Source organism: Bison bison, unplaced genomic scaffold (genome assembly GCF_000754665.1).
Source record: "Bison bison bison isolate TAMUID 2011002044 unplaced genomic scaffold, Bison_UMD1.0 scf7180017864530, whole genome shotgun sequence".
Taxonomy (NCBI): Eukaryota; Metazoa; Chordata; class Mammalia; order Artiodactyla; family Bovidae; genus Bison; species Bison bison.
In genome coordinates this window covers 2,476,123-2,492,171 of record NW_011495080.1, presented here as the reverse complement: position 1 = coordinate 2,492,171, position 16,049 = coordinate 2,476,123, and the positions used below count along the sequence as shown (strand labels likewise).

Here is a 16,049-nt window from a genome sequence, read left to right as displayed (position 1 = left end):
GTTACTGGATGCCATGATCTTAGATTTTGAATGCTGAGTTTTAAGCCAGGTTTTTCACTCTCCTCTTTCACCTTCATCAAGAGGCTCTTTAGTTTCTCTTTGCTTTCTGCCATAAGGGTGGTATCCTTTGTATATCTGAGGTTATTGATATGTCTCCCAACAGTCTTGATTCCAGCTTGGTCATCCAGCCCAGCATTTTACATGCTTCACTCTGCATATGATGGATATACACATATGATGTATGTTATTGATATTTCTTCCAACAGCCTTGATTCTAGCTTGTGATTCATCCAGCCAGGCATTTCACATGATGTACTCTACATGTGATGGACATGAGTTTGAGCAAGCTCTGAGAGTTGGTGATGGAAGCCTGGCATGCTATAGTCCATGGGGTCACAAAGAATCAGAGACACAACTGAGCGACTGAACTGAACTGAACTCTGCATATAAGTTAAATAAACAGGGTGACAATATACATACAGCACTCCTTGACTTTTGAATGTTTTCAGTTTTACCACTACATAAAAGAAGGATATACTGAAGGCTGCAGGCAGTGGAGAGAAGTATGATTGGAAGAGGACACATAAAGAGCAAAAATATCTTATTTTATCATGGGACATAAACATGTCAATTTTTATTAATTATAAGTAATATCTAATTAGCCCTACTGTATTACATTCAGCTTTTTAAAAGGTCTTATGTATCTTAAGAAGACATAATAATATTGCCTATAAAATGTAAATATTCTATAAGAAGTTAAAATCCACATCAGAGGAAAACACTATTCATAGTGTTCTAGTATTCTCACCCATACTGTTTAATTGGTTCCACTATTAATTACTACTAACTGCCACTGTTAACTAGTCCTGTTCTTCTTAAATAATGGCATTATGTAACAGAATAGCAAATAATACAGAATAATATATAACTTTAAATAAACAGCTAATTTATACTATATGTTAAAAATAATAATCATGTGTGTATGAGTATTTATTCATTACATATTATCCTGATTCTTTGGTCTGATATAGCTGTGTCCTGAGTTGGGGCTCTAAAAGTTAGTCAATCTGCTATACATGTAGATGCCCTTCCTAGACCCTGACATGCAGAATGCAGTTCTGAATTGCTTGATAATTATTGGACAGGTATTTCTGCTGTTTGCTCTTCTCCTGAAACAGTTTCATCTAAAGGTTTCTAGAGGAAATATGCACGAATATATTTCATATGTTTGAATGAGACAGTGGCAGGTTGAATTAAGCTAACAAGTGAGGCAATTGTCAAGAAAGTAAAAAATTAAGTTTTGTTAACCTTAAAATCTAAGTTCAGAAATTTTATGGTATATTCTCTTTTTTAGCAAAAATACCTGGACGAGTCCCTGCTTGGCTTCTAAAAAGGTATCTGAGGTAGGAGAACTACACCAGATTTCTTCTACCAGATTACCTCATTCCCTTTCCTCCATCTTAACAGATTTTGATTTTGAATTAAAGTAACAGGTAAAAGTGACTTTTTGATGACAGTTTCTAATTGTGTCCGTACAGTCTACATAGTATCTGTGACATAGCATCTAGGACTGCACAGGAGAGCCCCTGTGATGCATTTTGAAGGCTTCTGAGAGTTCAGTATCCTTAAACTATCCCAGTGGATGCCTAACATCTGCAGCTAGACATTTATTTCTATGCAGTCATCATTGCTTTATCTGAGTTTCTCTCTCTGGTCTAAGATAATATTCAGAATGAATGACTGTCAGATGTTTTACTTTCTATAATAGCAATTGAAGCACTGCCACACAGGGTTGATATTAGTACCTAAAAACTAGAAAAGGGATAGGAAGAGAAGTCAGGGATAGCATAGGTAAACACTGTAGTTTTGTCTAAACCAGTAATTATTATATCACAAGCCCCCTTGGCAAATTTCCCCGTCTTCAGGAACAATGATCTGAACAACCATCTCAACAGTGGGTTTCTAAGTATGAGAACAGACTGAATTTGCACAACAGAGGAAACATGGTATGCCTGTTCTTCCTTCCTTGGCCTCTTTTCTAAGAACTTAGTTTCTGCTCAACAATGGGTTCTGTTGAAATATGTAGGCTTCTGTTGCCTCAAAAACTAGAAATTTAGGTTAAGAAACCACCTTTGGTCATACCTGTACTTGGATCTAAAGTTGATTAATTTAAACTAATATTTAACTTTTTAAAAATATATTACTTATCTAAGGGGCTTCCCCTGATAGCTCAGTTGGTAAAGAATCTGCCTGCAATGCAGGAGACCCCGGTTCTATTCCTGGGTTGGGAAGATCTGCTGGAGAAGGGATAGCCTACCCACTCCAGTGTTCTTGGGCTTCCCTTGTGGCTCAGCTGGTAAAGAATCCACCTGCAATGTGGGAGACCTGGGTTCGATCCCTAGGTTGGGAAGATCCCCTGGAGAAGGGAAAGGCTACCCACTCCAGTATTCTGGCCTGGAGAATTCCATGGAATTCCACTTTCACATCTTATCTATGGAAGTAAATGAAATAATACAAGAAAATAACATGAGAGAAAGTAATAGACTAAGTACTAGAGTTAGAAGGTGTATATTCTAGACCTGCCCCTCCTTATTAGCTATGTTATCATGAGCGAATAGTTTAACCTCTCTGATTCCTTAACATTCCCTTTCTGATATAAGATGGGGATAACATTGGCCATCCTGTCTGTATCAGAACTGCTGAGAGCCCCAAGTAAAGTAATATCTGTAACAATACCTTGCATACTGTGACATGTATATAGAGACATAACATGGCATTTCACTACTCTTAATTAGACAGTTCATTGTTAATATTGAAATCAGAGTACCCAATTTCTTTCAGCTCCCAAACTGTGATTCAGAAGCTTAGCAGAGACCAACAGAGATGTGTTTTAGGAACTGACAAGAAAAACCAGGAAACAGTTCAGCCCAGGAACAATGATTTGTATGGAAACTGTATCAAAGTGACATCCTTGAAGTGTCCTCTGAACAAACAGACTCCCATTTGGACTGAGAAGACAAGGATACCAACAGAAGGTGTTTTTTTAATGTTTAGGATTTTAATAAATGCCAAGGTGGCTTCTACCATATCATCATTAATAAATTGTATGAAATCTGGATTATGGGAACTGTTTTTATAAACAGAGAAGATAGACAGCCATTTTACTCTTGACTCTGAAAAATACTTGCCTTATTTAATTTCTATACAAGTTGAATACAGAAGAAAATTATTTAATATAGCCTTGAAAAAGTCAATTTAATTGCATTGTTCCCATCACCTCTTTTATTGATGCCCTTTCCATATCATAGAATAAAAATGTAATGAGCTGATACACACAACATGGATGAATCTCAGAATCACAGTGCTGGCAAAAAGCAACCAGATGCAGAAAAGTGAAAACTACAGGAAATCACATGTGTATGAAAAGCAAGCTAATCTCTAGAGACAGAAAGTAGATCACGGCTTCCTCGAGTAAGGGACAGAGTAGGGGAGGAAGGAAAGAATGGACTGTAAAGGAGCACCAGGAATCTTTTAGTGAGCATCTTTTCTAGATCTTGGTTTATGGTAATGGTTTCACGGGTATTTACAACTGTTGAAACTAGGGCGTTGGGCCAGAGCAACTAGCTCGATTGAACTGTCAGCTGCCAGATGGCAAAGACCAAGAGTGGAGCATCAGTTTAGTTTAGACATGTTCCTTTGACATGCCTTTAGACACTGAAGTGGAGATACTGAATAGGCAGTTGGATATACGAGTCCAGAGTTAAAGGAAGAGATTTGGGCTGAAGATACATTTAGGAATTTTCAGCATAAGGATAGTATTTTAAGGCATGAAGCTGGATGAGATTTAAGTGAGTGTAGATATAGATGAGGGTTAAGGAGCAAGTCCTTGGGAACCCCCAACACTGATGGATCAGGAAAAGAGTAAGAACCCAACAAAAGACTGGAAAGCCCCGCCTTGGGTAGGAGGGAAAGCAAGAGAATGTGCTGTCCTGGAAGCTTAAGTGAGAAAGTGTAGCAAACAGGGCATAATCAGCCAGGTCTAATGCTTCTGATTAAGTGAGATGGTTTTACTATTTGATTTTATAACATGTAGGTTTTATTTGGGGATCTTGTTCAGAGAAATTTCAGTAGAATGATAGAGGTACAGGTCTAATTAAAGTGTATCTTAAAACGAGAGAAAATAGAGACCATATTTATAGAATTTATATATTTATAGAATTTTGCTGCAAAGGGGAGATTTGATTTTCAGTGTTCCCTACTGCTCCCACCCACCCACTGCTCTTAATTTAAAATTATGTTTCTGAACCTTCCCATCTTTCCTGAGCTGAGATTCTCATGGTTTTTTTTTTTATTATATTATCTTTAAACATGTCCTGATAAATCTTGATGACCTATAAATACAAATTCTGCAATTTTGTTTTTTACTGAAGTAAGTCATTTCAGAGGGAGTTAGTTTTTGACGCTGCCTCCTCCTTTATAATATATACATTTAGGGCTATACATTTTCCTCAAATACGGCATCACTCAGTTTCTCCCAGAAGTCTGTCCTTTCCCATTACTGGACTATTCAAGTGGAGATGAACTGGATCTGTCGGAGATTCACCAGCAGCCTAGGCAGACTTCTCCAGTTCTGGGAGAGTTTATATTTGTAATGAGTCATAGATATATGTTCCTTTGATTCAGACTCCCTTTCTGCCTCCCCTGAATTAGCCTCCTAACTTGTCCCTCTGCCTCACTTTTCTTCAACCTGACAACCTCCTGGCTGCCACTCTGATCTTTCAAAAATGAAGATCTATTATATCACTTCCATGTATAAAGGCCTCCTAACAATTCACTTTTTAAAGCATTAAGCATCTACCAGTCACACATGATTCCTATCTCAGGAAATCTCCCAGAAGTACTGTTATTACAGACGAGGTCTCTAGTTTGAACCACTTATTCACACCTATCTGATTTCTAGTCCTTCTAAACCATACTTGTGATTTCCTGAGTGTGCCATGCTGGTCCCACTCCCTAGATTACTGCTGCTGCTGCTGCTGTTCAGTTGCCCAGTTGTGTCCAGCTCTTTGCAACCCCACGGACTGCAGCACGCCAGGCCTCCCTGTGCCTCACCACCTCCCAGAGTTTGCTCAAGCTCATGTCCATTGACATGAACGTGGACACAGACATGAACCTAGATTACTACTCTTTTTTTTTTTAACTAGCTGACATACCTGTGCATCAAGTCTCAGATTAATTAGGAATTAGGAATATTGCTTTTTCCAGCTCTAAGTATGGCTGGAAGTACCTCTTCAGCAATGCTACAGTAAGTACCTTGCCTTATCCTATAGATATAATATTCTAACTGATGCTTTACTTCTCTCTCTAGTCCCAATTGTTGGCATATTTAAGGCAAGGACTATATATTTTTCGTATCTATTTACCAAACTAAACATGCCAGCTACATAATAATGTTTCAGTGAACAGCCTAGGAACAGCTTCTCAAGAGACTATAGATGAATTCATTTTATTTGCCAGCACTGCCAGATAATGCAATTATACATACCCTCATTAACTGTCTTTCAAGTCTAGTTTAATTCAGTGAGTGCTTTAGTCATCTGTTTCCTTTCTTTTTAGTAATGGACAGTTCCTTTTTCAAAAGCATTATTGTGGATATTTCAAGCATAAACAAAAGTAGAATAGAATAATGAACCACTGGTGCCTGTCACCCACCTTTTAATAGTTATCAGCATCCTGCTATTCTTGTTTCATTTATATTCCCACTACTTTTTTTTGGCTGAAGTAATTAAAGCAAAGTCAGCAAATCATATTGTTTTGCCCATAAATAGTTCAGTCTATGTCTCTTAACTAGATAAACCTTTTTTTAATATAAAACATAATGTATTTCTTGCTTTTATTCTAAGTGTATTCTACTTTTTTCTTATGCTGTCAACATATATATCAATTTAGGCATCATAATTATAAGTAATACTGCTACATCCTTTAAAATGTCTACCAATTTTCCTTCAAGTTTTACTTAGGGTTCTTTTTTTCCCCTCTCTCTACCTATATATATTGAATTTTAAAAATTCTGTTAAAATACACATGACATAAAATTTACCATCTTAAGTATTTTTAAGTATAAGGTTCAGCAGTGTTGAATACATTCACATTATTGTACACAGCCTCCAGAACTGTTTTCATCTTGCAAGACTGAAATGCCATAACCATTAAATGACAACTTCCCATTCCCTCCTCCTCCTAGCCCCTGGCAACTATCCTACTTTGACTATTCTAGGTATCCAATATACGTGGAATTGAATATTTGGGAAAAAAAAAATACATTGTCTTTTAGTGACTGACTTATTTCACTTAGCATAATGTCCTTAAAGTTCATCTGTGTTGTAGCAGGTATCAGAATTTCCTTCCTTTTTAAGGCTCAATAATATCCCATTATATATATACCACATTTTGCTTATCCATTTATCTGTCAACGGGCACTTGAGTTGCTTCCATCTTTTGGCTACTGTGAGTAACACTACTATGAACACTGGTGTACAGATAACTCTCCAAGATGCGATCAATTCTGGGGATATACCCAGAAGTAGAATTGCTGGACCATCAATTACCCTATGGTAATTCTATTTTCAGTTTTTGAGGAACCGCCATACTGTTCTCCATATCAACTACACCATTTTACATTCCAGCCAGCAATGCACAAGGGTTTTAATCTCTCCACATCCTTGCCTACACTTATCATTTTCTGTTTTTTGACAATAGCCATCCTAATGAGTATGGAGTGGAATAAACAACTTTTCAAATGAACTTTATTTTTTAAAACAGTTCTCTACACCTTTTTAATGTTATTATACTCTTACCACAACTAACAAAATAAACAATTATTCCTTCATATCATCTATTAATAAATAATAAAGAAGGAATTTCTAACAGAGTTTTCCCATAGTTTTCTCTCTTGTCCTTCTACTTCCTCAAACAGCAGCTTTGGGGCTACCACTGATTTCTCTCTTCTCTTCTCACCCCACATCTAATTCATTGGAAAATCTCAAAATATACTCAGGATTCTTCCCTCCCCTGCTTGCACCCCTCCCTCTGATGACTGCCACCACCCTGGTCCAAGCTGCCGTGCGCTCTCCTGTTAACAGATTCCTTCAGTAGCCTTCCATGAGATCTCCCTGCCTGTCTACCCCTGCACCTCTTCCGTCTCTTCTCTACTCAGCAACCAGCATGATCCTATTAAAGCAGATCTGAGTGAGATGTGACACTCCTCAAAGCCTGCCAGGGCCTCCCTATTTCACACTCAGTAAAAATCAGAGTCCTTACAATGGCCCGTGAGGCCTTATGTGAACTAAGTCACCTATCTAGCTTATGTCTTTCTGCCTACTGATTCTGCTTTAGCCACTTGTCTCATCATGGTGCGCCCTGCACACACGACCATGCTCCTGGCTCAGTGCCTTTGCACTTACTGTTCCCCTTGCTGTGAATGCTCCTCCCTCCAACAGTGGCTTGACTTGCTCCCTAAGTCCTCTGATATGGTAGCATCATAAGGAGGCCTTCTTTGACCACCTTTTTAAAAACAGAAATCAGCCCCTCCCCAAGAATTCTCTATTCCCCTTCCCAGCTTTATTTTCTCCCATAAATTTTATTATCTGACATGTTTTATTTGTTTATTTTCTGCCCCATAAGCTTCAGATGGATAAGAATTCTTAGATAGAATCTTTGGCAGATAATGCTAAGTAACTGCTTAATCAACTCAGTTTATGTATCTATACATATTTTTATGGTTGCTCCCCAGATCTGCATCACAACTTAAAAAGCAATATGAAAGAATGTCCATCTTTCCAAAGCAAGAAGGCTGATATAAACTGGACAGATGATGAGAAAAGAATCTACAGGGATAAAAATATAGCTCAAACTCAAGAAATACTGCAGTATTTGCTCCCCATCATGCGTAGCACTAAAAATGTGCAAACCACTCAGATAAAAGAGGTATTCAACCCAAGAACCAGCTTTCAAATCCAACATCAGTAAGTCAATACAATTTTGTCATTCTTAGCTATTTAATACATGTACTCTTTTATAAAGAAACATGGTTTATTGATTCCACATCCTAAGAAACAAACATAGGCTCTTAATATAGGCAGCTACACCATATTTGACAAAGGCCCAAAGCCATAAGAAAACACTGGATATGTGAAGGAGTAAGGTTATCAGGCCTTATTTGATTATTTACATGAAACCACTCATTAGTTCGGATCTATAAGACCAAAAGGAAACGAATACAAATAAAAGACAATGACAAGCTGAAAGTAAGAAATATAATACTAATATTATCAACAGATTTGATGAAGTACTTTCTTTGTGCTACACAACATTCTTTGTTTACACAAACACATTCTACATTCTACACATAAGGAAACTGAGATGCAAAGTCTGTTTCTCAAATTTGTTCAAGGTCACACAGCCAATAGGTAGCAACTGGACTCAACCCTAACTAGACATTTAGAATGCAGAGTCTTTCATCAGTATGCTTTGACATTTCTCTTCATAATATAAGAAACAGAGGGCCAACATACTTAATATTCAAAGACTGCATACAAATCAATGACAGAACCATGAATATTTTAATAGGAAAATGGGCAAAGGCTATGAGTCAGAAATTCACAAAAGAAAAAAAGGACCAATAATCACTTTAAAATGTTCAGTCTCACTAAAATGCAAGGAATGTAAATTAAAACAATAATGAAATTCTCTCATTTTTGTCTCTCAATGGAAGAATTCACTCACTGACTGTTGGAATAGAAATGGTACAATTTCTGGAAGCCAATCCAATAATATATGAAAATCCTTATTATCTACATTTGTTTTAAGAAATTCCACCTTTAGAAACCAGTCCTAAGGGGAAAAAAGCCTCAGGAAGGGCCAGAAGACTTCTGTAGTTATGTTCATTGCAGTATTGCTTACAGGAGCCAAAGAAAAGAAAATGAATTTGGAACCATAAAGCAAAATCTAACATTCATGTTTTCAGAGTCCCCGGAAGAGAGGAGAAAGCAGCAAGGCTGAGAAGGTACTCAAAGGTACTCAAAAGTTATTCCAAATCTGGCAAGAGACATAACCCTACAGATCAAACAACTGAGCAAACCATTAACAGGATAAACTCAAAGAAATCATGCCAAGATATTCCAAAATTTAACTTCTGAAAACTAAAGAAAATAATTCCTGAAAGCAGCCAGAGAAAAATGACACCTTATTTATAAGGGAAACAAGTTGAAATACAGACAATTTCTCAGCAGAAACTATAGAGGCTAAAGTGGCACAATGTTTTCAAGTATTGAAAGAAAGGAACTGTCAACCCACAACCTGACACACAGCAAAAATAAAGGAGAGCTCAACAAATGTTAAGATGAAGGAAAACTAAAGAGAATTTTTCACTAGAAGACCTACACTAAAAGAATGACTGAATTTTTTTAAACAGAAAAAATAGAGGAGGAACATCAGGAAATAGATAATGCTGAGCAAATGTGTAGGTAAATATAATAGGGTTTCCTTCTCAAGTTCTGTAAATATGTTGATGGCTGAAGCAAAAGTTATTACACTGATACGGTTCTAAATGTATCTAAAGAAAAATATTTAAGACAATTACAAATATGAGAAGGTAAGGGGGACATAAAGAAAGGTTAGATATCTATATTCCACTCAACCTGGGAAAATTACACCATTAGATGTGATAAGTTATTCGTGGGTAATGTAAAAGATACTTAAAAAGATACACTCAAAAACACTATAGATAAATAAAAATTGAATTTTTATGCAATCTAAAAACTCCATCAAACCACAAAAGGAAAAAGAAAAAGGAACAAAGAAGAAATACAAAATCAACTGGAAAACAAGGTTTAAAATGACAATTCATATCTATCAATAATTACCTTAAGTGTCAATAGACTAAAAGACATAGAGTGGCAGTTGAATAACAAAACATAGCCTAAAATATTCTGCCTGCAGAAATCCTCAGCAAAATATTAGCAAACCAAATCCAACAACATATAAAAAAGATCATACACCACAATCAAGCTGGATTCATCCCAGGGTCAAAAGATGGCTCAACATATGCAAATCAATTAATGTGATAGAACTATATCAACAAAAGAAAAGACAAAAAGCACATGATCATCAGGTAGATGATCGATGATCCTCTATCATCAACAGAGGCAAAAAAAAATCATTTGAAAATTTATTCAGGGTAGAAACTCTCACCAAAATGGGTACAAAGGGAACATACCTCAGCACAGCAAAAGCTATGTATGATAAACACACAGCCAACATAATAGTCAATGACGGAAAGCTGAAAGGCTCACTAAAAGCTGAAACACGACAAGCATGCTCACTCTCACCACTTCTGTTCAACACAGCACTGGAATTCCTAGCCACAGTCATCAGAAAAGGAAAAAACAACAAGTATCCAAGTTGGAAAGGAAGAGGTAAAACTGTCATGACATGCAGATGACATGATTCAATATATATAGAAAATCCTGAAGACTCCACCAAGAACTACTAAAACTGATAAACGAATTCAACAGGGTAGCAGGATAAAAGATTAACATACAGAAATAGGTTGCATTTCTATATACTAATAATGAAGTATCAGAAAAGGAAAGTGAAAAAAAAAAATCCTGTTTAGAATCAAATTAAAAAAAAAAAAAAGAACAAAGGAGGCGATCAAGGAGGTCAAAGACCCATATGCTGAGAACTATAAAACATAGATAAAGGAAACTGAAGATGATTCAAAGAAATGGAAGGATATTCCATGCTCTTGGATTGGAAGAATTAACACTGTTAAAATGGCCACACTACCCAGAGCAATTTACAGATTTAATGTGACCTCTATCAAATTACCTATGACATTTTAAACAAAACTAGAACAAATAATCCTAAAATTTATATGGAAGCATAAAAAACCCAGAATTGCCAAAGCAATTTGGTGGAAAAAGAACAAAGCTGGAGGCATAACTGTCCCAAACTTCAGAAAATGCCAAAAAGCCACAGTAATCAAAACAGTATGGTACTGGCACAAAAACAGACATATGAATCAGCAGAAAAAATAGAGACCCCAGAAATAAACCTATACACTTAGGATCAGTCTTCAACAAGAGTCAAGAACAATGCAGAACAGTCTCTTTAGCAAGTAGTGTTGGGAAAGCTACAGTCACATGTAAATCAAGTTAGAACACTCCCTCACACCCTACACAAAAATAAACTCTAAATGGCTTAAAGATTTAAATATAAGACATGACACCATTAAACTCCTAGAAGAGAACATAGGCAAAGTATTCTCTGACATAAATGGTAGCAATGTTTCTTAGGTCAGTCTCCCAAGGCAACAGAAATAAAAGCAAAAATAAACAAATGAGACTCAAACTTATAAGCTTTTGTACAGCAAAGGAACCATAAACAAAATGAACAGACAACATACAGACTGGGAAAAACACTTGCAAATGATGCAACCAATAAGGCTTTAATTTTCCAAAATATACAAACATCTTATACAGTTTAATATTAAAAAAGAACCCAACCCTATCAAAAAATGTGCAGAACACCTAAATAGACATTTATCCAAAGAAGACATATAGACGGCCAATAGGCACATGAAAAAATGGTCAACTATGCTAATTATTAGAGGAATGCAAATCAAAAGCACAATGAGGTATTACCTCGCACTGGTCAGAATGGCCATCATTAAAAAGTCTACAAAGAATACAAAAGACATGAACAATAAATAACTGAAATGAAAAATACACTAGAGGAATCAATAGCAGAATAACTGAGGCAGAAGAACAGATAAGTGACTGAGAAGACAGAATGGTAGAAATCTCTGCCATGGAACAGAATAAAGAATGAAATGAGAACAGTCTCAGACACCTCTGGGACAACATTAAATGCACCAATATTCGAATTATAGGGGTCCCAAAGAAAAAGAGAAAGGGCCTGAGAAAACATTGGATGAGATTATAGTCAAAAACTTTCCTAACATAGAAAAAGAAAGAGTCACCCAAGTCCAGAAAGTGCAGGGGGTCCCGTACAGGATAAACCCAAGGAGGAACATGCTGAGATACACGTTAATCAAAAAAGTCTACAAATAATAAATGCTGGAGAGGGTGTGGAGAAAAAAGGAACCCTCCTACGTTGTTGGTAGGAATGTAAACTGGGGCAACCACAATTGAAAACAGTATGAAGTGCCATTAAAAAACTAAAAGTAGAGTTGCCATATGATCCAGCAATCCCACTCCTGGGCATATATCCAGAGAAAACTCTAATTCAAAAAGATGGATGCACCTCAATGTTCAGAATAACTCTATTTACAATAGCCAAGACATGGGAGCAACCAAATGTCCATCAATAGATAAATGGATAATAGAGATGTATATATAATGGAATATTACCCAGCCATAAAAATAATGAAATAATTTGCAGCAAGATGGACCAACCTAGAGATTATCATACTAACCGAAAGAAGAGAAAGACAAATGATATGGTATCACTTATATGTGGAATCTAAAATATGATACAAATGAGTTCATTTACAAAACAGAAATAGATTCACAGACACAGAAAACAAACTCATGGTTGCCAAAGGAGGAAAGGAAGGGAAAGAGATAATTTAGGAGTTTGGGATTAGCAGATACAAACTACATATATAAAATAAATAAACAATAAAGTCCTACTGTATAGCCCAGGGAACTATATTCAACATTCTGTAATAAACCATAATGGAAAATAATAGGAAAAAGAATATATATATATATAATGTATAGTACAACTGAATAACTTTGTGTACACCCAAAACTAATGCAACATTGAAAATCAATTCTACTTCAATTTAAAAAATAAAAATAAACCAATAGGAGTAGGAAAAAATCAACAGTAAGAAAACAAATAGATCACTTAGAAAATGAGCAAAAGACATGAACTGTAACTTCACCAAACAATATACAGATGGCACATAAACACATGAAAACATGTTCCACATCGTTAGCCACTAGGGAAATGCAAAATAAAACCACAGTGAGTCATCGTTACATACCTATCAGAATGGCTACAATAAAAAATAATGATAACACCAAATGTTGATGATGATGCAAAGAAATTGGGTCACTCATATATTGCTGGTAGGAATATATATGTTTTCACTCTGGAAAACAGCTTGGTAGTTTCTTCACAAGCCAAATATAAAACTAACATATGACCCAGCAATTGCTCTCCTGAGCTTTAATCCCAGAGAAAGGAAGACTTACATTCACACAAAAACCTGTTCACAAAGGTTTATAGCAGCTTTATTTCTAATACCTATAAACCGGAAACAACTCACATGTCCTTCAATGGATGAATCATTAAACAAACTGGTACATCCATGCCATGACCTCAGCAATAAACACAGAATGGACTACTGATGCACGAAGCAACCTGGATGAATCTCCAGAGTTTGCTGCGTGAAAAAAAGGTCCATCCCAAAAGGTTCAATATAAGTTCACTTGTACAGCACTCTTGAAATAACAAAATCATGTAATCTGGACAACAAATTGGTTGCCCGGAGTTGAGGAGATGAGGAAGGAGGAAAGTAGGTACGACGGTAAAAGGGAAACGTGAAGGAACTACTCTGTATCTGGACTCTGTCAATGGCAGTATCCTAACTGTGTTATTGTTTGTAGTTTTTCAAGATATTTAATTTAGGGGAAACTGGATGAAGGGTACATCTCTATATTATTTCTTCCAGCTCTAGGTAGGTCTACAATTATCTCAAAATTAAGAGTTTAATTAAAAACATGGTTGAGATTTTGTGGTTAAAAAATGGAATTCTAAAGAAAAATTGAGGGACTTTAGGTAGTGACAATTAGTAATTTTGAAAACCTCACTCTCTTGAGGAAAACTTCTCTCTCTCGGACTTATATTGATCTCTTTACTGAATATAGGGGGTGAGCGGGGCGGGGGCACAGTGCATATACACTAAATTAATTCTAATAGAATACACAAAGTAGATTTTTAGAGCAAGGTGGAATTTTAGAGAGCACTGACTTCAGCTGAATGCATTAATGTAAGAAAGGGCTGAGGCCCAGAGTGGCAATTATACCAGGAAGCCTGGGGTCAGGACAGGTATCCAAATAAACATATCCTCAGGGCATTTAAAAATACAAGGTTTGAATAATGCTTTAAAATCATGACCAGAAGTGAAGTTAGATCATTCTCATAGAAATAAAGGTAAGAGTCTTAAAGGAGAATGAACTCAGCAAAGGAGAAAAAAAAAAAAGATTTATACTATGACAGTACCTAAGGACTACAAATACTTAGGGTACATATTGAGCAGAAGCTCACATATTTCATTTCTTTCCTAGACAAAAGCCATCTTCTAACATAAACATAAGGAAATGCAGCACATCTTGGACACCACCCAGAAATCTCCCTTTGATAAGCCAAAGGACTCTTATAGTAAGCACTTCAAAATGGCTCCAGCCTCTGGACTGGAAATCATCTGAAAGTTCGCTGCCTCTTGGAGGGCCCAAGAAGAGGAGAAAATATTCTCGAGTCAAGGCCACAAAGACTAAAGACATGAAAGCTGCCAGCAGCAAATGGGAGATGACTCCCTCAGAGAAGGATGCAGACAAGAGTCTGCAAGCTGAAGGATCCAGCCAGCAAGGCACTATGCAGACAGCCCCCCATCCAACTAAAACTAAGGGAGAGCAGCCCAAAAAGAAGCATGGACAGCCCGCCTTTCACCTGAAGTTGCAGAGGGACACATAATCCAGCTTTATGCTGCTCTGAAAACTGTGGATGAGAGACAACATATGCTAACACAGTAAAAAGAAAAAGAAAAGAAAGCCAAAGGAAAGCCCTCCTGGCCCCTCCATCCCTGCCCCCTCCCGCCTGTCCATGTGCATGTACTAAACTACAAATTTCAGATGGCCTGTCTTCTTCAGAGGGGACATCTTTCAGAGTTAAAAAGAAGTCCAGAAAAATATAGAAAATGAAAACTCACTCAGATATTTAATTTTTGTCAGGATAAAGTCTGAACTTTTGATTTCTTCTGAAATGATTTATTCACACAACACTAAAAGATCAAGACCTCAAGGCAAGGATGACATGTACTGCTCTTAATGTTTCTACTAGGCACTTTAATGAATCAGTCAACAAACATTGTTTCTTTAACTTCTATCTTGCAGTGTGCTAGAAACCATTAGTGACTTACTGCAGAGAAACAGGTATATCGGGCAAATAAAGATGGATGAGATAAGTGAGAAGAGAGTCAATCTGCCTGGAGTTGCAGGTCAACAGTGGTGGCCACTACAGGATAAAGCCACTGAGAATCAGGAGAGCTAGTTACAGGCCACAAGCTTCATTAGGTCCCAGGAGCAAAACGCAACTAGGAAGATCGGAGGTTGGGGAAGGTACTCTCAACAATATTTCCAATGGCCAAAGAGGGTTCAAGGAGAGCTCATTGGGGTATTAAAAGAGTAACTGTTATGTTCTGGTTTTGGTTTTAATAGGCTTTATTTTTTAGAGAAGTTTTAGGTTCACAGCAATACTAATCAGAAGGTAGACTTCTATTATCACCATCCCACCAGAATGATTCATTTGTTACAACTGATGAACCTACACTGATACCTCATTATCATCCAAAGTCCATAGTTTACATCAGGGTTTGCTCTTGGTGTTATACGTTCTATGGGTTTGGACAAATGTATAATGAAATGTATCTACCATTATAGTATCATACAAACGAGTTTCACTGCCCTAAAAGTTCTCGATGCTCTGCCTATTCATCCCTCTCTCCCACTCAAACCCTGGCAACCACTGATCTTTTTATTGCCTCCCTAGTTTTGCCTTTTCCAGAATATCATATAATTGGAATCATAAAGTATGTAGCCTTTTCAGATTGGCATCTTTCACTTAGTAATATTCATGTAAGTTCTATCATGTCTTTTCATGGCTTGATAACTCATTTCTTTTCAGCACTGAATTCCATTGTCAATAAAATTTACAAACTTCTAGCCATGTTAACTAAG

The 16,049-nt window shown here is 36.7% G+C and overlaps 1 protein-coding gene across 1 annotated transcript in view; it reads left to right on the top strand.

The window, feature by feature from the left end:
• AGBL3 (ATP/GTP binding protein-like 3) overlaps window positions 1–15,777 on the top strand; it is a 97,881-nt gene extending 82,104 nt beyond the window's left edge. Inside the window, exons 17-18 of the mRNA XM_010831638.1 lie at window positions 7,793–8,024; window positions 14,382–15,777. Coding sequence (XP_010829940.1) covers window positions 7,793–8,024; window positions 14,382–14,787 — 638 coding nt within the window. The 3' untranslated portion in view covers window positions 14,788–15,777. The remainder of the gene's footprint in view (window positions 1–7,792; window positions 8,025–14,381) is intronic.
• Window positions 15,778–16,049: the final 272 nt, after the last annotated feature.